The sequence below is a fragment of the Apostichopus japonicus genome, chromosome 13, assembly GCF_037975245.1.
Source record: "Apostichopus japonicus isolate 1M-3 chromosome 13, ASM3797524v1, whole genome shotgun sequence".
Taxonomy (NCBI): domain Eukaryota; kingdom Metazoa; phylum Echinodermata; class Holothuroidea; order Aspidochirotida; family Stichopodidae; genus Apostichopus; species Apostichopus japonicus.
The window spans coordinates 15704008-15730764 of record NC_092573.1 but is presented as its reverse complement, the minus strand read 5'-3'; the positions used below and the strand labels follow the sequence as shown (position 1 = coordinate 15730764).

The 26757-nt window shown below is 36.1% G+C and overlaps 1 protein-coding gene across 3 annotated transcripts in view; it reads left to right on the top strand.

Annotated features, from left to right (window-relative positions):
- The first annotated feature begins 4646 nt into the window (after nucleotides 1-4646).
- Nucleotides 4647-26757, top strand: part of LOC139979182 (ADAMTS-like protein 1) — a 76155-nt gene continuing 54044 nt past the window's right edge. The window contains exons 1-2 of one of the 3 annotated variants that reach the window (XM_071989916.1): nucleotides 4647-4900; nucleotides 24436-24516. In XM_071989916.1, coding sequence (XP_071846017.1) covers nucleotides 4859-4900; nucleotides 24436-24516 — 123 coding nt within the window. In that variant the 5' untranslated portion in view covers nucleotides 4647-4858. Of the gene's footprint in view, nucleotides 4901-20213; nucleotides 20332-24435; nucleotides 24517-26757 lie in introns of those variants that run through there. The other 2 variants (XM_071989912.1, XM_071989917.1) reach the window with 2 other exon arrangements.

The following is a 26757-nucleotide window of genomic DNA, read 5'->3' as shown; positions in this document are numbered from 1 at the left end:
CATATGAATGTCTAGCTTGTAAATATCTTTCTTGCTCTTTTTAATAGTTTATTTCTTATCTTTTGTATTTTTAAGGTTATAAGGACCCCTTTGGAAATAAGCTTTAAGCTTAAAGGGTTATCCTTGGCATGTTATTTTCTTTTTGATGCATTTAAGTATATTCCCATCTTGTATTTTAAATGTTTATCTATATGTGCAATTTTTTTTGTATATAGATGAAGAATGATATTTTGCTGAATAAAATAAAATAATATCAACGATAAAGTAGCAAGGAAATTTTTAAGGTCATTCGCAATCACAGGAATACATGAATAGGCCTAGGTAAATTAGAGTGCGACAGTCGGAAATTCCGACGGAGGGGAGCAAAATGTAGCTAGGTTAGATATTTCCTTCTTGGATTCTGAGACCATGTGGTTGAATGGTGTGAAGGCGTTGGATCCACAAACGTTCTCTGCTGAGACGGACTCATCCGGGAGGTTATGTAGAAATCCAATGCATTGGAAGATCATATCCGAATTAATGTGGTTAGGTCGGGTGAAATGTTGTCCAACTTGTGTGAGATTGGCATAACTATTGTAAATAAATAAATATAAAGGTTCACTAATTGCTTAAAAATAAATCAATAATTAAGAAAAAATTAAACATCGTCAAGATTTCACTTCCTTATTTAGGTAATATTAATTTCGTCAGTACCTTAGTTGTTTCATTCATATTTATATTTAATGTGTTTTTTACACAATATCTATTTTTATCACCTAAGAAGCTGCACAAATTGCCACTTTGCGAAATATTTGATCAGCGAACATTATAGTTGACGAAAGCTAACATTAAAGGACATAGTTAAATAGTTAACAAAACTTGCTACTGATCTGTTTCACCGATCACATAAACACACATCATATAGAACGAAACGTGCCTGCAATAAGCATAACCAGAATCACGGCTGTTATCGGCATAAACCCTTCGCATGATCAACGGTCCATTATGACCATGCTTACTGTTACTGCTAGTTGTACATGTCAGGTTTAGGGCTATACATATTGGTACTCACATTGAATTATAATGGGCCTCTCAACTTAGCCATTGATTATGCCAATCCAAGGTATGTTAATGCGCATGCACACATGCACTATCGGGGAAATTCTCTAATGACCAGTGACGTAGCAAGGAGCAACATCGCCCGATGCAGCGAGATAGACACATGTTCTCTACTTTTCACAAAACATGAAGTTATTTACTATTAATTAAATTTGTCTATATTTTAGTGGACCAGATTCACGTTTGAAGGGCTCATTTGAGGATATACCAAGTGGCCTTAAACAGTACATGGAGAACTTTTTGACGTACGTTAATGGCCTTACCACCTTTATACTGTTTTGGTGAGTCCGACGGCAGATTTAGGATGGAGCCCATCTCGATATCTCTGATGAATAAGCAATTGACTCTACGGAAAGCCATGGAACAGTTTGATTTACAGTGATCGCACGTTTAATATCAGTAGTAATCGTTTCGTTGGATTACGACACCCTGGGACCCGGGACCCATTTGACCACACGCCTAATTACGCAACTGATTATGACTGTATTTATAACGCGGGAGATTCTTTCCTACATAATCTTGTATACCATATGGTATGTTATATAACACTCATCAAACACAAATAAACCGACGAAAATAATAACAATGTTATCACGAAAGAAACACTTTCCGAAAACCCGAAAAATCCATAGATTGAAATACTCGAGAATGTGTGCAGATATAGGCAGGAACTTGAATGTATGCACGCAAGCGTGAATGTGGTCTACCCTGCAGCAAGGCACGAAGGATCACAAAATTTCACTTCTAATTCCTCTTTCTTGGAAATTGCCGAAGTGAAATCTCGTTTCGTAGTAGTCCATGCAACCATACACTGATTCTAGCACGTAAACTCTCAATGACACCGGAGTACCATTTAAACAACGACCAGTGCCACTATAATCGTGGTACAGCCTAACAAACACATTGCAGTGGTAGTTCGTCCCCCCCCCCCCAACTAAATAATGATTTCTGATAGAAAGTTACTGAGGTTTTTATTGACCCCTTGTCGACCCGCCCGCCCGGGAACGTGTGCCTAAGTCGCGTATACAGTTCACCCAACAAACCTACATTGTCCTGAGTGACGTTTCTGAAAAAGTTCATTGCCGCAAATTAACATATAGTCTACATATAATAAGATATGAGCACATGTACGTGAAAAATCATATCTACATGGACCCGTTTGTCTATTTCTCTTTCATTTAAATTAACATAGCATCTTGTTATTACTTCTTCTGTGTCTCGAAAACCATGTTTGGCAGTAACTATCAATGACCAACAACGACATGGTACGGTAGCTTAAAAGTGCCACCAAGATAAGAATGTCTTTCCTAAATAAGATGATATTTTCATAAAAATGTTCAGACAGGAAGAGAATACATTGCCCCATACCCCCCCCCCCCCCCACCTAAAAAAAAATATATAAGAATCATTATGAATTGCTTACTAGCGGAATCTTTTCATATCAACAATTTTCTTTTCAAAAATATTAAACTTTGCCTTCTTTCCAATTAAGTATACAATTGGCAATTTTCTGCAAAATGTTGAGTTGACAACTCACCGGTATAGCATTTTGTCATTTAAAACAATTTCTGCAAAAAGTGAAATCGTTGACTTGTAATTTGTAAAAGTTTGTAATTTAACATTTTCTGAGAACTGATGAAATGACAACTTATTACATCGCGTCATTTTAACAATTTCTAAAAAATGACCACCTATAAGCTGGGTTAGATATCGGTGTCTTCAAGGCTTCCGTACCATTAAAGCGTTCTATTATTCTATAACAGCAGTGAACAATAGTTCCAATAAGAAATATTCAAACATCACTTGACCATTTTGTTGGTTTTTATTTATCTGTGTTTAGTATTAACTGCAGGGGTTTAAATGGGGGCTAACTCTGACCACGGGGTTATAGGCTGCATGGCTTCTACGTGACACTAAACATTTTTATGCACGGCTTTGCTACATTCTTTAATAATTACGACCTCTATTGTACAGACTGCATGCGATTTTATTTAGAAGGAAACCATGTTTTCTAGGAAACCAAAATGTTAATACAGGAAATTTCGCAATGTGGGAAATTTTAGTGCATTTTATACTAATATTCTTGCATAATTCATCATATTACAGAAGAAATAAGATGACAAAATGCATGCTTAAATTAATATGAAGATGCGCGTCATGATTTTGCCGAGTCTGGTTTTGTGATTAGTAGGGTAAAAATAATGCTTGGAAACCCGAGTTCAGAATAGTGAACGTGAGGGTGTTAATAACCCCTGTTGTTGTAAGTCAGTTTAAATACCTCTTTTCATTTGTATTTAGATGAATATGCTCTGCTATGTACTGTTCATTTTGTTATATACTGATCAGTATATGCTATATTCTAATCAGCATATGCAATATACGGATCAGTATGCTATGTGCTAATAAGTATGTACTATATACGGGTCAGTATGCTATGTACTAATCATTATGATATATGGATCAGTATGCTATGTGTTAATGAGTATGTAATATACGGGTCAGTATGCTATTTAATAATCAGTTTGTTATATTCTGATCAGTATATGCTATATTCTTACCAGTATATGCTATATACGGATCAGTATGCTATGTACAAATCATTATGCTATATGGATCAGTATGCTATGTGCTAATCTGTATGTAATATAGGATCAGTACCCTATATTGATTAGTAAATGCTATGTACGGATCAGTTTCTGATTCCGATACACCGTAAAAGTCATCTGTATACGTTATACAATGTAGTTATGTTAGTATGAAATTCACTTTCAGTTACAGGTTCTGTATGTTTCCATACTAATCATATAGTTATATGTTACTTATGGTTTTTAATGATTACCTTAAAGTGGTTAATCACCGAGCTGATTTGTCAGATGTTTCGATGATAAATGCCCCTAACAATGTTATTTGTTTGAATTGATAGCCAACTTTCATTTTAAATAATGAAGGACATGCACAAGCGAAATAACAAAGACAAAATCCAGAAAAAAAAGAAAAAAAAATGCACTGGTCGGTTGCATGTGATTAGTATTGATTTATGCAAAGTTCATGACCGCCGCAATATTTATATACATTCGGACAGAATCAATAATTACATACTAGCTTAGTTGCAATTTTTGGGTCATAAATGCAAGAACTTTGCAAACTAGTCAAAAATTAATAACACTAAGTTCCGTATTACGTGCTTATACCGTGCTTACTTTGTTGATAGATATTGAAATATATTTGATTACCAAATTTCCGAAGAAACAAATAACGGAAGAAGAAAAGCGTAAGCTTTTATTACAGTTACATCTGCACAGGAATAATTCAGAACATACCAAGCTCGCCATTGGACATATGGGAAATCAAGCATGAAATGTACTTAATAACTACATTAATAACCATACATTATTTTTTATTTTAAGTATCATTCAGTTTGGAAAATTCACCACATCCGTTTCTAAGCTTTTCCATATACGTTCAACCGTCACATCTTGGTGAAGGTGCTTTTGTCAAAATGTCAAGCGGATTTCCCGGAGAATTACTTCAACACGTGTTAAAACTTGACTCTGTCGTTCATTTACTATGTGAGCGCCCTCCGCACGATCTGTAATCGTCTTTGCCAACTTATGAAATGCGAGCATTGAGGATAAAAAGGAACAATTCCATCTGAATCGTAACATTTGAAAGGATTGCAGACACCCCGTGACATAATTATACCGTTCATTTTTTGATTAAACAATTGGAGAAGTGCGACTTAAGTCAAGAGGAGGCAGAAATGGAAATTGTATTTAAGACAGCAGCATTATACGTGGCTTTGGTAAGTTGTTGATTTTGGTCTTTGTATCATATAAATATCTATCCGGCATATTATTTATTGCTGCTTTGTGTTTTGGTATATTTGCTGTAAATAATCATTAGTCATGTGACCTCGCGGAAAGTGTGTGTGTGTGGGGGGGGGGGGGGGGAGGGGGGAGGGGTGTGGTAGTAGGTGGGTATAGTAGGAGGGTATCTGAAACGTCTTCAACACACCCCATCCATGCATGTTACTGACATTAAATTAATCTCTTTTGAATCTTTCATTGATTGAAAGTATCCATATATGATTCAAAGAGCAATAATAAGGCAATCACAGATCCCCGTTCCGCATGGTCTTTGGGTCAAAATCGTTTGCTTGAGCGGGGAGATGCTACATAGACCAAGAATAGTGGTGAGGGGGTGTGGGGGGGGGACTCAAATTAACAATATAACGCTTCGGACAAGTTTGCTCGTTATCTGAAAACCAACATATTTTCTAAAGCCTAGGAGAACGTGCCGTAATCACTAGGTGCGTATTTACGTCATTCAATTTTGACGGGAATGATTTCAAACCCTTTTTTGGAGAGTCCAAGAACGTCTATGATATATGATATTTTATTAAGCTATATAAGTACGTAAAATTAAGTAAAGGGCTCCTTGTGAAAATTTGGTAGGTGTTTTTTTTTTTAATTTGTTATTTATTTATTAATAATTGAATAGATCGCTGATAGGGTATCTCCCTTTATAGTATATGATGCTATCTCTCGTACCACTGAGTACAGCAAAACTTTATTGATCATAATGTTATCTATATGGGCATATCTATGATTGTGAACATACTGCTTCGTGCCAAGCGACGTTTGCGATTGCGGTTAATATCTGGAATTCAAAATGTGGCTCTACCACGCCCAGGGATTTGAAGTCGTATTTAAAACTGTGAGTGTGGCTGGATATGCAGAAACAATACATATACACCTGTCAGAGCGCCAAACAAACATTTTCAAACGTTTAAACCAGAACACGACTATGTCTATATGACAGATAGCCCGAGACCAATACAATTCCTAGTGGTTTATAGACAATTTTCAATCCAGAGTACTTGCTCGAATTAAAGGAACTCCACGCCTAATTCCGAATTCCGAATTCGGACTAATTCTATGACAACTTATATATTGTTTTACTGAAGAAGTCTACATTTAACATTACGACAATTCACTAGGTCTTATCATCTGTGCACAAAAAACAACAACATAGGAATAAGGTTAAGTAAAAATAAGAGTAACTCATATTCTGAAACACATGACTGTTGATATTAATCAAATTCAAAATTACCTAACTAATATTAATAACGCCCGAGAGATGAATGAAATGTGTCACTGAACTGCCACGCTAGTATCACTTGTTCTATAGGACTTTATTGGGTGAGCACTCGATGAACCATCCATGTATAAAATTGAAAAAGGAAATGATTCAAGATGAATTAAAAAAAAAAGTTTCCATAAGTTTGAATCATTTCGTGTCACTTTGTATTGATTTTTAAAGCAGCATAGTCCTCGAATGGATTGATGATGTGTCCAACGTAAATGTCATAATATAGGGCACAAAATATGATATAGCTGATTAGTCAAACTGATCACAAAACCAGCTCAAAGCAAACCAGGCACGTGTCCTGGGGGTGGTGTGTACACCCCCCTTCAACCCCACAGAAATGATTAAAAGTAGATAGTAGTACAACCGTGATAGTAGACGTAATTATGTATACCTACTTTATATATGCACAGAATGAACAATTTTATGTTTAAACTTCATTTTAATTTGAGGAGGACCCTCACACCTCCTTCATGCGAGTCCGCTTCATTGACCTCAGGAACACCCTCTACATTTTAAATCCTGGGATTCTATAGACCATAGCTTAGATAAGTTAATTTCAATGGAATTCATAACTTTCAGAGAACGTGGCCATAGGGACAGAAGACAACTATTTATACCGAGTATCGGTGAATGTGGCCGTAGGGACCGAAGACAACTATTTATACCGAGTATCGGTGAATGTGGCCGTAGGGACCGAAGACAACTATTTATACCGAGTATCGGTGAATGCGGCCATAGGGACAGAAGACAACTATTTATACCGAGTCATGATCGGTGAATGTGGCCATAGGGACAAAGGACCATTATTTTTTAATGAGTATCAGTGAATGCGGCCGTATGGACAGAAGACAACTTTTTACACCGTGTATCGGTGAATGTGGCCATAGGGACAGAAGACAACTATATATACCGAGTATCGGTGAAGGTGGCCATAGGGACAAGGACCATTATTTTTTAATGAGTATCGGTGAATGTGGCCGTAGGGACAGAAGACAACTATTTATACCGAGTATCGGTGAATGTGGCCATAGGGACAAAGGACCATTATTTTTTAATGAGTATCGGTGAATGTGGTCGTAGGGACAGAAGACAACTATTTATACCGAGTATCGGTAAATATAAAGACATACTTCTGGTGCATCGTCGTTTTGGGCATTCGGCAAAAATTAATGTCAGCTTTTATCGAGCTGATTGTATGCATGAAATATTTATAAATTTATATTTATAGGTTAAAAAATGGGAACTCGTAACATGAACACTGAAGGCTTAATCAAACTATATTGTAAATAAGAACAAAGTCTGTACCAAAGCATGACGATGACGTTACAGGGCACTCAATCAGTGTTGTAGGGCTCGTGTCTGATTTAAGGATTCGGGCTCGATTGTGCAGAACCCAGACTCTGATTTGGAATAGGTGGAGAAAGATTCGAACTCGGATAGTCAGGACCCGACTAGACTAACAACGTTATAGTTGGCAGCAATGTTGTTAACAGGATTCGGACTAGGAGTGTGGAACCTTTGACTCGGATACGAAGGACTCGGACTCTCGAAGGACTCGGATACCAAGTACTCGGACACAGATACTAAGGACTCGGATACGGATACGAAGGACTAGGACACCGATACCAAGGACTCGGATACCATGGACTCGGACTCTCGAAGGACTCGGATACCCAGTACTCAGACACGGATACCAAGTACTCGGACACAGATACCAAGGTCTCGGACTCTCGAAAGACACGGATACCAAGGACTCGGACTCCGACACGGACTCGAAAACCAAGGACTCGGATGCCAAGGACTCGGACTCGAAACCAAGGACTCGGACTCACATGCCAAGGAATCGGACTTACGTGCCAAGGAATTGAGCTCACATGCCAAGGACTCAGAATCGGATACCAAGGACTTGGGCTTGGATACCAAGGACTCGTACTTTGATACCAAGATCTCAGACTCGGAATCAGATGCAATGACTCGGATGCCTAAGACACGAACTAGGATACCAAGGACTCGGACTCGCAAAACTCGGACTCGCATGCCATGGACTTTGGGAGCAATCGCTTAATGTTACATATGTCCTATATAAGTTTAGTGTGCTGTTATAATAGGACAACATGTGTGAGAACTACTATATTTCGCAATATCTGTTAGTTGATGAAACATTGTGCTTCAAGAGAAGGCAATTGCTCACATTATGACATCTCCTTGTCATTGTCCTTGTCAATGCATAAAACGAAAGTCGGCCGGCATTAATGTGTTATTTCGATTTCACATAAGTATTACTCATAAGCAAAAATTACAATCGGACAATATTAGTTGAAGTGCCATTGTTCTTCCTTACTTGAAATGAAAATTGGTTAGGAAACTGACAGAACCTAAATATTGAAAATATACCAAAATCAATGCAAAAAAGCTGCCTGACATAGATTAAATGGCAGCAGATGCATATCTGTAATGTTAAACACATATATGATACCGGTTGTTATACACATGTTCCTCAACATGCACTTTTAACTACTTTATTTACAGGGGGAAAGTCACTGTTACGATTACCAATCAATGATATAAGCTAAAACCACATCCAGACAGATATCATATTATAGCGAAGATGAAAGGATTTTTCAAACCAATAAATGAATTGGAGAGCTTTATGAGAATGTGTGAATTACATCATCACATTAGATCAGGAACTTGTAGGGACAAAACACTTTCCAACAAGGAGGATTCCTTCCAAAAACAGTGCGTTCTCTTGAAATTAAAATCAACGAGGAGATACTGGAATTTTTCAAATTGGTTTTTATTTGAAGAATGAATAACCAAATAGCTTAATATTGATTAGTGTGTGTATAGTCAAAGGCGAACCCGTTGATAAGCATTTCTCGTGGTATGAGGTAATGAAATTTAAGTAGTCTCAATCATGCGGCAGGGGAGAGGGGACTATGGGGGGGGGGTGGTTACATCTCCGGTTGTAACACAATGTCATGCATTTCCTCAACATGAACTTTTAACTATTTCATTTTAAGGAAAAAACAATTTAAACCATTTAAAATTGTTATCGTATTTGGGGAATAACCTAGGTTAAAAAGTTGTACGTTTTGCTGCCAAAAGGAAGGAGGTAAGGATCAAGATATATGTATCATGGGTTCATTAATGTAATCATGTAATCATTTATATGATCGTTATCGGAAATTCCTTCTTAAACGTGGATGCAACAGTTCACCCTCTCAAAGTAAAGTCAAACCGAGCGGATATATTTATAAGTTGAATTCAATTCACTTGTCAGCGTATCTGAGCTGGATCAGTCACTTTGTCGTTGTCTCTCAAGATAAAAAAAAATCTAGAAAGTAAGGAAACGGTAAAGTGCCGTCAATTTGTTTATGATTTTGTTATGCAATGCTGCTGCAATTAATCACTTAGCTATAACATGTTGAAATGATGACATTCCGTTACTAGCGTTTGTAATAATTTTCTTGTAAAATGTTGATTCGCGGATTTTTTAAGCGCTTTATTTACTACTCATATCGCTACAAATTGATGTAATGATGACTTTCTGAGCCTAATTCAAGTATATTGCCCCCCCCCCCCCCCTTACCGGCGAACGTCAATGCAGGTTTTTTGTAATAACAGTGTAAAGTCCAACATGTACATTGAACCACATATATACTACCATCAAATCTACCACATGCGTTATCTGAACAGTAATGGTAAAGCAGTATTCAATTATATAATTATATGGTGCACATAAGATATATATATATATATATATACATATATATATACATATATATATATATATATATATATATATATATATTTATATATATATATATATATATATAAATATATATATATATATATATATATATATATATATATATATATATATATATATATATATATATATATATATATATATATATATATATATATATATATATATATATATATATATAGGCAGAATAATTTCCTGTCAATACTGAAAGCGAGAAAAAAATGCCATTTGAAAACATAATAATTCTACGCAGCCTTCCTCGACTTAACTGGAAAAAGAAAAAAAAAGCACGAATTACTAATTTAAGAAAAGATAGGACTCTGGGAAAATTCCATTGGATTACAGAGTCCATTTTAGGACACGGAAGTGTGTAACCATGACCAGGTAGCAATCCCTGTTTTCTTTTTCTAAAGTGCATGACTGATTGAAGGAAGTATGGGATTTTGGCCAGTTAATTATTTCCCATTGTCAATGTACTTTCCATTGCCATGATGAAGTTTGTTTTCCTGCAAGCGTCAGAGAGAGGGAGGAAGAGAGAGTGAATGAACATCTGGATAGTTTGGTATAAACGAGATTTGAAAGTATTTCCTACAGGTATGCCTATATCACAATACCATATAGTGTATGGGAAATAAAGTGCTTTGTCATTGGTTGATACCATGCTGGTTATAATGTAAATACAAGCAATTCGCATTTCTGACAAGAAAACAGTCACTTGCAGTGATAAGGGTAGCACACTGCGAAGAGATTGCTGCCAGTGTATTCGCACACAGGGATTAGGGGCACCGATTCGCCTATGTTACTTACAACCGTATGCAAATGGTCGGGGAGGGGTCTCCTTGCTGGCTTGTGCTTGCCTCCCCCCGGTCACCAATTCGATCATATGGGGATAACTTAAGCTTTAACAACTCGGGCAACGGGGTCCACTTTGGAGGGTTCCATATAGCATATTTCTATTTTCTAGCAAAACCACCTCACCGCCATCTCACATTCGGTGTGCAATAAAAGTGATTACGTTATTCGTACCTCTTTACAGAACTTTTGTATGTTACTGACCTGTTTGGTTATGCTGATGACTATTGTAGTGCGCGTGCGCGCTACAACATCGGCATTACTGGTCAAGTGAACGATTCCTACATGACTGGACGTTGAAACTTAAAAGTTTAATATAGTCTTTGGATTTGCAGTTTCAGAGGCTAGCTGCGTAGCCAACTTATTCTGAGCCTGTCAGTCACTTTATAGGTACCTACATGACTACACTCCTCGGTGTGTTGTCCGCCCATAAATTACCCAATGAAAAAATTCTTCCTAATACTGCAAGCACTTATCGCGTACTACAATACTGCGTATTTTCAGGCAAATGTAGTTGTTGGTGGACTTTCTCATCAAAGCCTATAACCTCCCCCCCCCCCCGACCTCCGACTAGATTAACGTTCCATTTACAAACCGCGGCCGGCTGCATGACTGCTTTATGAAGGCGTTTTCAAAGCATTGTCCAGAATATATCAGGTTGTGATAGGCTCAGTGTTGAGTTTGTTTCATTTGCAATGAACGACTGTAAGATTACAATGAACAATATGGATAACTAATGACCCCAATTGGGCATTGTTTGCATCTCCAACGTTGCTATGGATACATATGTTGTCTTCTGTAGGATGTAGTTGGTGTAGTGTCAGTTGGCCGGAACACTATACAGTATGGAAGGCCGTTATGCAAACTGTTTCCGCCACATCATTCATGATTCGTTCGCACGCTGCAAGTGTCAATATATTATTTTTAGTTTCCTGGTTTCAGTTTGTTCATTGCGACGTCACTCATGACATATGGTCGTCATACCCACGTAATTTGAGGGCATCATTTTTTTTATCCGAGATTGATAAACATGATGCATCTCTCATACCGAAATGAAATTAATATATACAGTATGACGTAACAATTTATTAGGATTTATTGTCTACAATGTTGAAACAAAACAATCAAGAAACGCCCACAGAATTTGTTATTAAAATATTGTTAAACGTCGTGAATAAAATTTGATAATATTTCGTAGACGTAACCGTAAGATCAGCATGTAATCGAATTAATGACAGAAAATACCTCGATTACCAAGGTACTATCAAGTATTGGTAAATATTGTAGAAATGACGTGGAAGGTGTGTTTACGGTAAGTTCATTTAATTATGACACTTTCAATACAGATGAGGTTAGTGTGTCAGCTCGTAAAGACCAATGAACGACATAAAATCAAAGGGAGACAACAGGATGACCAGCATACCCATTGTGACGCATTATATACAGACTGGATACCTTAAAGAGACATTACGATTACAGACAACTCTCTTGTTTTAATTGTATAAATCATTCTATATAGTGATGATGAAATTCTGATGAATGGAAACTTGACAACCAAGCAAACATTAAAAAAAGAGTAATAAATAAATCACATTTCAAGGACAAATCAAGAACAATAGTATAATTAATAAAGAAAAGATTTTGAATAACATCTACCACAATACCAATATAGACCCCATACGTCACTTCCTGGAGTAAGGAAAAGATTATCTTGTAAACATAGTTGAAATTCAAACCACCGTGTTTAAAGTTAGGAAGAACGATATTGAAAAGGGGTCTTCAACTATATAACAGTGTAGAATATCTGCTTTTCTTCCATATATAGTTGACTGTCACAGGAATATTACTTTAAAAGACCTTTCCATGAACTAGGATTAAATGACCTGGCATATAGGAATAAAATATAGGCAATATAGGCAATAAATATATAGGTTTTATCAAGAGAGGTGTGGTGCCGGGGTCATTGAAGCCGACTTCTACGTGGAATCGTGCTGTTCTGAGTCATATTTAGGTTATCAAGTATATAGGTTTATGGTATACAAGTATAAAAGGTTATGCTTTTAATATTTTCTGCTGGGTTGAAAGAGGGGCGGGGGTGGGAGAACCCACTGGACCCACTCATTAAAACAATATAAATTGCCGTGAACCATCTCTTCTTGTGCCTCCTTATAGGATCACATCGACTGAAATCTAAATGAGATAATTTACGCATGAGAGGCTTTCAATGTTACTTAGTAAGGGGTCATTGAAATGTAATACGAATTGCTCTCTGTTGATGATCTTAAATGATGTTTCACAAAGTTGGCAAATCCTCCATGTCGCTTGATCATGTACTTCCGTTTCAGTATATAGGTCATGGCCTATATTTCCTATATATGAAGACAACATTACCTTATCGATATTATACTAAGCCAAGAAAGAAAACAAAGATGTTAAAAGCATACTTCTTCTCATGAAACAGACACTATGAAAAAGAAAAAAGTACTCAATAAAGCTGCAAATGAAAAATGATTTACTTTCTCCCATATCGGTGACTTGTTCATACCCTTGTGTATAAAAGAAATCAATTATCCTGGAAAGTATTTTCCTGGCCAGGTTGTAATTTCACATGTAAAGAAACTTGCTGTGACAACCTAGACTATCGGGACATATTACTTCTTCAATTCGATCAAATGCCTATACTTGTAGAGTCGGGCAACCACTTTACAGACTACGCGATCTAGCATAAATCTCTTGCATATAGCGAAAGTGTTGAGAATTTTGTAAAGTTTTGCACGTCTTCTTTGTTATGAGGGTTACGTGCCGAAAACTAACAAAATCAGCACACAACCAACACAAATTCAAATATAGGTATGACGTGATAGTATACAAAAAGAAACAAAAAAGAATTTTGTGTGCGATCAGTATTGTTTATATCACTAGTATTGATACATACAAAGAATTTGCGTGTTATCATCATATTTCGCACAGCAAAAAACCCAGTATAGCTTAACTCATATATAGTTATTACACTTTGGGCTTGCGTGAAAGAGGTGCGTGCTGGTAAAAATAGAACCAAAAGGAACAAATCTGTGTTTGCTCATTATTGGCTAAAGCATTGTTACTACATCATCAATGTTATATATATATATATATATATGTTCATTTCTTGAGATATGGCCAGTCTTCACCTCTTACGATTACATTATGTCAAGTTTTCAAGCGTTTTTTGAGCGTTCGTATGTATATATATATATATATATATATATCTATATATATATATATATATATATATATATATATATATATAAATATATATATATATATATATATGTATATATATATATATATATATATATATATATATATATATATATATATATCTATGTATATATATATATATGTATATATATATGTATATAATATATATATATAACATTGATGATGTTATCAAATTTATATATACATTTATATATATATATATACATATATATATATATATATATATATATATATATATACATATATATACATATATATATATATATATATATATATATATATACATATATATATATATATATATATATATATATATAAATATATATATATATATATATATATATATATATATATACATATATATATATATATATATATATATGTATATGTATATATATATATATATATATATATATATATATATATATATATATATATATATATATATATATATATATATATATATAACATTGATGATGTAGTAACAATGTTTATCGAAAACCAGGATAATTACAAATTAACCTACTTTCTTCCGACAAGGTAGAGTTCCTGCTTGTTATCAAATTTCTTAATCATCACCAAACGACCGGATGCATGATATAGAATCTTAATGCAACTACTCTGTAAGTTACGTGATATCTGACATTACCAGTATGATTTGCTTCGAGGTAGACATAATTCCGACGGTGATTACAAAGGAGCTCGAAGAAAACAATGTCTACGAAGCAGTGGCGTCGCCAGGGGGGGGGGGGTGGAAGTGGGAAAATGATTCTTGCTCCCCCAGTGCCCATCCGTCGGCTTCGGTAAACAAAACTGAATCTCTCTTACGTACAAATTTCCTTTATTTGGGTAATATTGGGCTAAGAAGATACTACACCTTCCGGAGGCCCTACAGGGCCTTAAATACATTCCAATGAAAATAGATTCTCTATAATGTATTTCTGTGCTTTATGCTCTCTACGAGAGAATAAGAAATATCTGTAAACAATTGAAATTTCGGGAAGTCTTCACTTGGATCCCTACTAGAGCCCTGTGATACATCTCATGAAAATGTACCAGTGTAACTCTTGTTTGTGAACAAGAACTATCTAATGGGGGTGGGGTACAACTTGTTCCTTAGCCCCTCATTTTTGTTCGTGATTTGCATTTTGCACTGGTGCGTTTTAGCACTTCCAACCCCAAACTGCGTGTTTAATCCCCACCCCATCCCTCCCACTTTGGAATTTCTGGAGCCGCCACTGTCTATAAGATTTTTAACTACGTGAACCAAATCGTAACGCAGCACCCCTTCACCCCCCCCCCCCCCCCCCTCATCCACTCTACCGTCCCATGCGAGAACTTGACTTCAACCAGCAGTTTAGTTTATCAAGGCTATAATTACTATGTGAAATGCGGTAGACAGTGAAGTACAATATATATATATATATTGCGCTCTGAAGCGTATAGTGCGATACCATATATCCTAGTCACGCATTTGTAGGTAAATTAATATACGCCGAGTCGTGGTTTACACGTTCAATCGGGGTTAACTTATTTAAAAGATTCCCCAAACTAGAATCCTATAAACATATTGACCCACTGCAGAGGCGAAAATGTGGAATGTGGCACCTCATTCCTTTTTGATATCCCCTTGAAAGTATGAACCTGCCACCCAGAAGGAGGCGTGAAGATCGCTTCATTATACCCATGCACAGAACGATAGCATAGGCAACATATATCTTGGTATGTTGGTTAGATTTATCAGATAGCCAAAATGGTGTGGATTTTACATTGTTTGGTTACATAATATATAAGCATATATTATAATGTGTACGAAAACTTCACAGGTTATAGGAGTAATTTTATATTTGTGCCCCTCCTTAAATTGTTGGCGTTCATTCTTCCTGGTTATTGGTGACCCTCCAACTCAGACTTCCTGGCTCCCGGCCAGTTGAGACTGCAGGTATATCGTGAAGATAACTGTACACCACTCTCAAGTAGCTTGTTACTGTTATTTTAACCTGTAACGACCGATAATTAGTAATATTAAGACTAATGCTCATGTCTTTCACAAAGATGTTGTTATTAAATTGACCCAAAACATCCCATAACGAGATGACAAAGGATTAACCTACTACCGGTTATACAAGTACTTTAATGATGTTGATGGCAAATAAAATATTTGGTTGCCATGTTAATACCCGGCGTCAATTTGTTTATACCTTTGGCAAGCCAACCCTGCGAACATGAACGCTGTTAACCTAAACACCTCGCGTCAGGTGGTGTTATCCTACCAAACATGCCAACCTATATACATAATGGGAATTCATTTCTTGGACTTGATCATGAAAAAAACAATTTGGAAGTCAATCCAAAAGGGCATATAAACGTCAACCAAGACGACAATAAACGTCCAATCAGACTGCCGCATAAAAACAAACATCAATATACTGAAACACTGAAAACATTGCGTAAGACAAAACAGGGTAAACCCTCAGAGGTTACGTGTCCCTCGCCTGTCCTCAACTTTTACGGTTGTTCATATTTTTCTTCCCAGTAAAGCTATAACCAACCAAAACAAAACCCGTACATGTTGTTTATTTGGTATACCACGTTCTAAAATATTGTTTATGTTTTATGGCAAAATTCTCTTCGTGTGCATGCATCGCTTTCGGTTCAGTTTGTATGGGTTGGGGAATAAAAGTCTTAAATTTGATTTTTATAAGCTAGAAATATAGATTCTTGTCGAATCTTAACCATCCACCACCGCGTTCTGTGGTCTTCATTTCGAGTAGTAGAGTTCACTCGTTGTTGGAACTGAGTGTCGGCGAAAGAAATTGAAACTAGCCATTGGCTAATATACACTTGTGGATCGATTGATTATTACAGGCACACATACGAACGCTCAAAATATATGTATATATAGATATAGATATAGATATAGATATAGATATATATATATATATATATATATATATATATATATATATATATATATATTAATACAATGGAGGTAAACGACAAAGGCAAATGAATATATATAAATGAAAATCGTAATGAGTTGGAAAATCAAGAACAGTGAAGAAACTTTCAGCCTCCACCGGGATTCGAACCACGGGCCTCCCGTATATATATATATATATATATATATATATATATATATATATATATATATATATATATATTGAAATCGTAGTGAGTTGGAAAATCAGTTGGAAGAACAGTGAAAAAACTTCCAGCCTCCACCGGGACTCGAACCCGGGCCTCCCGCTTTATATGCAAACACCCTATCCGCTTGGCTGTGGCAATCTTTGGCAATATAAGTCGAGTTTTGTAATCTTTCTTATATACAGTTCTATGTATTATGGAAACAACAAATACTGATCTTTTCAGTTCAATGCGACTGGAAAAAAACATGCTCTCCTAACATCGCTATATCGTGGGGGTGGGTGGGTGGTGGGGAAAGGGACTACAACCACGGGCAATGGGTTTAATTAGGGGGCCAGTGAATTATGGGATATTAAATAATAATATATTAAGTTTCATTGTTACTTAAGTTAACACGAAGACTTCAAAAGGGGATCCGGTGAATTAAATAACTGACCTCTTTGATCTGATCAATTTGAATTGTTCCTCCGTTTATTCTGAATATATGGAAAATTCTTGAATTTCCACGTTCAAAAACATTTCCGTTGTACAGGTACAAATTTCAACGTTGTAGGCCTATATCATACATTTATAGATCTCGAAAATGCCAATATTTATAATCATTGTTGAATTTGACTAATTTTCACGGAAATTAGGCGTTTCCTTGAGATTTTGTCTGTTAATGGTTATGTTGAAAAGTTAAAAATTTGACTGATGAGGTAGTATATGAAACAATGCCGCCCCGTACACTCTGCAAAACGGGCTCAGTGCTCGGGGGAGCTTCCCTGCTCAGCATGTTCTGGTTGCCATTCAGGGGAGATGAGGGCCACATTAGGTCGTTCGCATAACAATATCTGGTATTTATAATACAACATGCCATTAGAATATAATACGACAGAAGCGGACTTCCAAGAGGAAAAGAGCCTATATCTAAGAGGGTCAATATTTAACGAATATTTTATTGACGTCTGGAAGACATGAATGGAATATATAATGACAACATTTATTTCAACCCGATTCTCATATGCAAATTAGGTCAGGTGAGGATCTTCTAATATGACAGTGTTTATAGGTATAGACTTTTGGTTATTGGTTGTTGTCGGTGTAACAGCAACACACTCTGTAAATATTGAAAGGATATGTTTTTATGAAATTAACAATGAGCAAACTGTCAAAGTTACTATTCAATGGTAGGCCAATTCATAGCAAGAGAGGTTATGTTACAAATACAATCTGCTGCCATTAAAGGATGACTCGAGACACAACATTCATTTTGGTTACATACAATAAAATAACACTGATATCTGTCCATCGGAGGCTCATCAATTAAAGTTGCTGTATACATGTCAATTGAGGCTATAAAAGGCTTCTGTTTTCCTACTGAAAAAAAAAACCCGACAGAGCTATGGATACAATGCTAGCATTCAATATTTCACTTCTTTCTTTGACTATTTATGACATAAAAAGAATAAAGTCCTGCCATTGTGTTCATCATTTTAATTTCCGAGAATGTATTCGTTGAAAACACCACCAGAGAGGATCGTTCCCGACGGATGTTATAAAGAAATAGCTGCACATGAAACCTTCATTGCTCTTTTTGGTTTCTGTAATATACATACGGGGAATATTCAATTACACTGATCATTTTACGTGTTGAAATCGAGGAACCAAAAAACCAAAAAACAAAAAACAACCGCGCTTGCATAAATTAAAGTAAGCAAGGATCTGTTAAGAACCTTTCAGGTGTCCCTTCACGTCGGCTTGTGGCGGTACACAATCTGGTAAATTCATCAGTAGCCGGCCTAACCTAAACACCATAAACCTACATCTCTCTACGAGTCCGTTTGGCTTTATTTCCCATAAGAGTCAAGGACAAAAACATTCGGCACTTTCAAAAGAGAAAAAAAAAAATCGTGAAACTCTAAAGTTTTTTTTAAAAGGTCTGTTCACTCCCTCGTTCTTTATTTTAGGATTTGCGAGGACATGTCAATCAGAAGCAATAATTCCCATATGTCTCTATGTTTTGAATGAGTTGTTTTGACAGAGGACACCAAATGCTTATATATACTACACAAAATGAAATATTCAGACTGACATGTGGGAAACTTTAAACACGTTTCCCTTGTGATGGCACAATGGCTCCTCTCATTGCCATATTGGGCATCCCTCGTTATGTATGCGTGCAATTTTACTAGGCAAAAATAAACAAGTAAATCACCTGAAAAACAGATAACATTTCTAAACGATAACAGCTTCGAAAAGAATTCTACATGGTATATTCTGCTACTGAGTAAATCTGCAAAGTTGGTTAAAATTTAACAGAACGTTAAGTTCTCATTTTGCAACCCGTGTAAAACATTATGATTCCGGGCCCCCGATGCTTAAGTTGTTTAACAAACAGCACTCTACGAACAGTTCCCAGGCACCTGGAAGGTAAAAGCATGTCGGGAAAAGGGTCGGAAGAACTAATGTTGGCCAAATGATCAAAATTTCTATATCTCTTGGAGTACGTACAAAAATTGAGAGTGAATGGCGGGTAATGACGAAGAGCATTATTCTTATGTGGTTGCCTCACATCATCATGTTGGAAAATTACATTAGTTTCCCTATACAAGTTGGATTGAGCAGAATCAATTTGATATGACTTATTTACAGCCATTATTAGTGCAAAGAAAAGAAATCCGAAGAGGGTCCTCTCAATGTGGAATTACCTAGAGTTCCTTTATAGAGGAACTCTAGAATTAACAATCTTGCTTGGCCTTATACTGAGTTTGTATCGGTATTGGGGATAAATGAAAATGAAACTTATTACTTGGTGATTCAGTATACATGTACACTAGTAAAGCATAGTTTGTTTGGTCGAGAGAAACTATATAGCGCCGCCAATCACATCCGGTAGGGTGTCGTCTGCTATGATTTCATCACGTATGCACATGTGCGGTTTGCGACATGACGTTCTTGGACCTGGAACTTCTTTCACAGCCATTACTATATGAACACATTGATATATACTTTAGGCCTGTTTTGAAGCATATTCTAATAGACAACTCGGAAACTGCTATAATTTACAGGTCTGTGAGACTGTTTAACTTATGCTTAGTATTAATTCTGTCCTAATGGCTGACAAAAAGCTGCAATTTTAGCTAGATCTCTGTTCTAACTTGTTAAGTCAGCGTTAGGCTGCGTAAGGCATTAGGCCTAGTGTACAGTACCGCTGGACTAACTTACATACTGTAGGTATATATGCCTAACTGAGTTAGTGATACCCTAGTCTATTACTTCTAGTTCTTAAACCCTCTTAAGTTCTAACTTAGACTAAGGCTCATCATCGTGGTGGCAGGCCCTAAGGGAGCCTCCGCAGGAGCACAACTTGGGACCAATGTTGGGATGACAAAAACATTCTAATTGACTGAGGCTATAGCCTAGGCCATATGGGATAGGCCTAGGTTAGACCAAATCAAAAAACGCTGGGTACGAGCGTAACTTGATCCACCTATTGTAGTCTTAACACTAATTAGTAAAAGGCCTAGGCTAGGCTGGTTGTTGCATTTATCTAACAAATGTTGAGAAATGTAGGTAGTCAAGGCAAACCATAAGAGTTTTAGGTTGTGACAACTTATCAATAACAGATCGTTGTGTGAATAAGCTTGACATACTTCCTTAATGTATTCAACTTAACACAGATCATGAAGGCATGAGGTTAGAGACTCGTCAAGATATAAAGCTAGAGGGGTTTTTTTTTCCACCTGTGCATACCATTTAAAAGTCAGGTTGCATAGTGTAGTCTATGAGAGACCGAAGACTGTCACCTTAATATCACAGATATTCTTAATTGTATGGATATACCCTATGGAAAGTGCATCTTGCTAATTGATTGAGACATAGCCTACCCTAAGAAATTTAAAAATCTTAATATTGTAAACTATACTGTATGGACTTGGATGGGTATGGCAAAGATTCTAGGATAGAGTAGACCTGTATCTTTGAGGCAACACTTATTCAACATGATTGGGTAAATAAACAACAATACATTGCTTGCTCAACAAATGATGGGGTACAGTAAATGAGCATCAGTGTGTCGCTGATTGAATTCCTTAATGGGTAAAAAGCACCATCTGGAGCAACACTGATTGAACTGACAATCGGGTAGGTAAGCAAGAGCGCCATCCTTAGTGAATCGACAATTGGTCAGTAGCTCCCTCCATTGTTCTAACCCACATTGTTCCCACACCCCTAAACATTGAGATGTGTTTAGCTGCAAACATCAGGCGTTACATTCCTATAGTCAACCATAGATGTGTAGGCTAGCTTATTGGCCTAGTGCAGCATGTCTAGTTTAATACAGTTAAGGGATTTTCAAAGCACAAATTTGATTAAATTTAAGAAAGATTTAGGTCCCTAAAGGTCAGGGAATGATGTATCATGGATGGTACTGCAAATGCTGAGCCAAATTAGCTAAATTTGCTACACAAATAAGATTAATAGCAGATTTTGCCCCAAACCATTTTATAAACATTTTAGCAGCTGCAAAAATCGTGAGTATTGAACTATTCCCTGTGTTTAACTTGCTTGCAGTTTAAGAATTGAGTTTTTAAGTTTGCTACATGACATTGCAAAATGACCGGTGCACCATGGAGTACATGTGTTTGTGTGAAGGCTTCACCTAGTCCCTGCCCATAATACTTTGTCAAAGACGGCATATTATTATTAATATTATTGTAGGCTGCACTTATACTGTTGACAGTTGCTTTCACTTACATTATAATTTTGGACATGGAACTGTGTACATTTTCAGTTTCAGTTTTTTGAATGGATAAAGCTAGGTGATGGCATTTCTATAGTTTTCTCATCTGAAATGATTTATCAATAGTAAAGATTCCAAATTTGAGTTAAAATGTTGAATTGGACTAAATTTTGTGATGCATAAGCCATTGCAGGCTTTTCCCACATTTATGGTTGCTTAAGCCCTGAATAATAACTGCCTGATTATTATGATGATGATGACGACGATGATGATGACATCAGTTAAGAATGTATCCGAAGAATTTATATTTCAATTTCCTCTTTGTAGGATGTTCTTGTCATTTACAGATATGACATCCATAAAGTATGCATACAGCTTTGACGTTGTTTCACAAACAGCGCCCTCATTTTAAGTATCACATACACATCTGTCAAATCATTGGGAATACATTTTGCTCAATGACATTTTAAGGAACTGGTGTGAAAAAGTGATGAGTAATAAATATTGGAATTTGCCTTTTTACAAGGATATCTTTTCTATCATCTCAAAGATGTCAGATGTCCTCTTAACAGCAAACAAGTCCATGGTTGAATATATATAACAAATCCAGCATGACAGGAATTATCAAGGGACCAAGTGAACTGTAATAAAAGAACCTGTTAAATACATCCTGTACCGGTTCAATTGATTTAAGATGATCTACTGCAGGCTGAGAGCTATTTTAAAGTGACTCCTTTACATTAGTATGGAATATTATTGGGGGTTTAAAACAGCCGGTGATATTTTGGCAATACTCAGTGAGTGCTGCCCTATGATCAGTTCATTGGTCCAAAATGATCATTGAAGAGATCCATGTGTAAAGTCCCAAGGTTTCTCCCGATCTCTCCCCTTCAACAACTGATCAATGTTTCATTTACAATAAACATTCAGTATTTATTCTGTAGGAGATATATTCTTATTATAATGTTTATTACATAATGTTCAAGAAACAATTAACCAACTCCTTCCTCCCCTTGCCCCCAAAAAACAAAGCAAACAAAAACAGAAGTGGAAATTAAATGTTAACTTCCACACAATTCACTTCCTGTGGATTTATCCTTTTTGTAGGACTTTACAAGACAAGAATCAGGGGACTCAAGGGATGTCGACAAGGCTTGTATTGTCCAAATATTCACTCAAAACCCCAAAGCTGAAATTTAATTACTTTTCAAATTTTCATATGTTACCACAGAAGTTTGTGAAATGTGTTTAACAAATGCCTGGACACACTGCAGATTTTACATCAAAGTTGTGACAATCAAAAGTTACATTGGTTCTTTAATATTTGACACCCTCTGGGCATGGTTGTTCCAATTTCTATATTTATCACAATTCAAGTACACCTCTTGAAAATGTGTCTGTAAACATGTTTTTAAACTTCTTAACTCTCGCCAACCTTCACAAACTTATAAAAACAGACACAGAACCACTCCTGCTGAGCATCCACTCCGAGGGATCATATTTTCTTCGTGGGAAATGTTATCACGGCCCTTCAAGCATAAATAAAAGTATCTTTTATGCGGCCCGTGTTTGTTACTTCCCTTCGTAGGTGTTTTTCACGTCCATAGTTTGATTATTGGCCTTTTTAACTGGTCTCTGAAAGTAAACTCCTGGATTGGAATTAGTTTAACATCTATCTGTTTGGATCTGACAAAAGTCGAAGGCTGCCATCTATGAACCTATACAAATTTCATTCCCTTCGGTCACAAACATATATTAGACTGGATAATCTCAGAACAGGAGTCATGACTTTAATAAAAAGACCAAACAAGACAAAGTTTATGTTCAGTCTTTTCATGTAGAATTTATGTAGGTCAGACATAGTCTTCCTTATTAAAATTAATATCTCCTTTATTGTTGTGATTGATCCTACATAATGATTACAGAAATTTAGAGAAAAACCCTTTCAATGCAAAGATGTTATATTTCTTTCATACATTGAATTGAATTCGGACATAAGGGCCTCGAATGTCATTGTAAGAGTTTTCCTCAGTTCAAGCACTGACAAGTTTTTATAAAATCACTAACCAGACCAGGTGGGCAAATTAGTGTAGTGAGACTATTTTAAATACAAACTGCAGATTACGACATTGAAGTAAATGGCAGCCAGATGCAATAGAAGACTTCAAAAGATTAACTCTTAAAAAGAACAGTAAAGTATCAGTAAGCCTATAAGTGGAGCATCAAAGAGAAAAAAACAAATTTCTCTGTTGATAAACAGCTTGTTTGAACTTCATACTGTAGCAGTAGTGCCTCTTGAGTGGATGCAAAAATCATGTGGGAAGTTGGTGAAGGTTAAAGGTCATTTGAGGGTAACATGCAGAAGGTCAAAGCCCGAAAATCTTGTAAATACCATCACTCATCATTTTCATCTTTTTCATTGTTTCAACAGTTTTGTTTACCAACAGCAGTAACGAACGAAGGAGATGGCCACCTTTCAGAAGATCATCTCAGCTACACATCCATGTTTGAGGTAATACACGTATATTTGTTGTCCTATTCTTCACTATATTATCCTGTAACACCGGCAGTTTATTTTTCTTTGTTGACATATGTCAAGTTTCATTGCTTCCTTGAATTGCAGAAGGGTAAGGTCGTTGTGTGTGTGCGTGTCTTTCTGTGCGTGTATGTGACACCTGTTTGTAAGCATTATAACTGAAACTTACATCTTGGTTTTACTGGATACTTGGTATATATACAGATCTTCCTTGGTGAGCACAAGAACCCTATTGAAATTTGTGCAGGTGGAATGTCATTTGAGGTCAATATAGGTAAAGAAAACCTTATCAACACAATAAGTGCAAATGTAAAGCTTGGATGAAGTTTCATACAAGTTTGGTTTGTAGATCCATTTTACTGAATGCAAGATTCCTGTTGGTTGTTGTGGAGGTCAAACATCATTTGAGGTCAACACAGATCAGAGTCTGAAAATCTTTTAAATGCTGTAAGCCAACACTACAGCTTGAATTAACTTGATATTTGGTAGGTAGATCAACCTCAGCAAGTAATTTATTGCATCACTGACTACAGATCCATTTCCTTGACTATTTAAGTCTTTTATGTGCTAATAAGTAAATCATCTAGAAACAGAAACATGTTGGAAATTTCAACTATGTAGCTGTTATGTGGAAAGCCCACTTAAATGGTCTTTATGAGTAGGATTCTTGCTGCCTTGCCTGTCCAATGCTGCTCAGTTTAGCCACCCAAACTTTCCTAAGTAATCTTTGAGAGCAGGAAAATATATTGACGATTAGATATAATTTACGTTACTTTTTTTGGAAATAGAATCCACAGAATTATCTGCATCCTAGAAATGTTAAAATGGGAAAATGTTAGGTCATGTAGTAATATGCAGGTACCCCACCCATCTTCTTACTGTATGTATCTTCTTTCTCCCTCAGCTGACACTACCATTGTGTAGTTTAGTGGGAGGTAAAAGTCAGTGGCTAGATGCCAGTTTATTTTTAACTCCTAGTACTACCTATAATCACAGTTTCACTTGTAACCTGTCCAGCTGCACCCAAGAGATGGTTTGAGTGGGTTGGTCTAGTTGCTGCTTGGCAGGAGGGATGTTTCTGTCAGCAACATCCTACCATAGTTTCCTTGTGATCTTGGTATTTCATCTCCTATCAGCAAGGGCTTGCCTGAGGGAAAACTTGTCATATACCACTTAATCCTACGACCTTTTTTAAAAAGTTCATAGTTATATAAGACATATTGTGTGAATTGTAGAAAAGTTATATAAAGAATAAATATCTGATGCAGGGCAAACTTGATGCACTACCTTTGAATTGAGTAACTGGGAAAAACTCTTCCTGACAGTAAGACATTGGTGGTTCCATTACTGTTCTACTTACTTTGATTAAAAGAATAATTCAGGTCAAAATGTGTTTTTGATATGTGACAGAGGAACATAATCTAAGCATTCTAGTGAAATTTGCATTCAATTCCTATGTACCGTTTTTGAGATATTGACAGTTGAAGTTATCTGATACTGTATTCTACCAAAAGTGAACTTGAAGCAAACGGGTCTGATGTCGTAGTTGCACACTGACAAATAATGTTTTCTTTTTTCTTTATTTTTCAGCCTATGTTCCTCTTAAACCTTTCAAAACAAAATTTTGACCTGGACTATATAGATTTTAAAGATGGAAAATAAAATCATCAGAAATAAAAACAAGGGATGTAATATTTCTTCATAAAATATGGTGAAGTGTGATTTCACAGTGCCAATACAGCTATCTACAGTATGTCTTGATGTCCAATTTACTGATATTCCAAATTGTCAAAGATTGATTGAATAACAGGATATCCAGTTCTCATCCAAATTAAAGCAATTTGAATTTAAAGCAGCAATTACAGGTTGCTTGGCATATTTCCCTAACCCACTAAGAGTTACACAAAGTAAGATCAAACTAACCCAAACTTATTAAGATAATCTCCAATCTAGAGCTTTCGACCACATGAAGGTTCAGGTAATAAAGATATGAATTTGCTTCAATGCTGAATATTTTTTTCATCGGGACAGTTTTCAATGAAGCATCAAACACAGCAAAAAGGACACATGGAAATCTCAAACTGTTGAACTATTACTCCACTATTTGGAATGAAACTGCTTAGCTAATGAACCCCATTAAGATGGGATTTTGGTATAAAATATTAATATGGGATTAATATGGGAATTTAGTATAAAATAGTACTTACCAAAAAACAA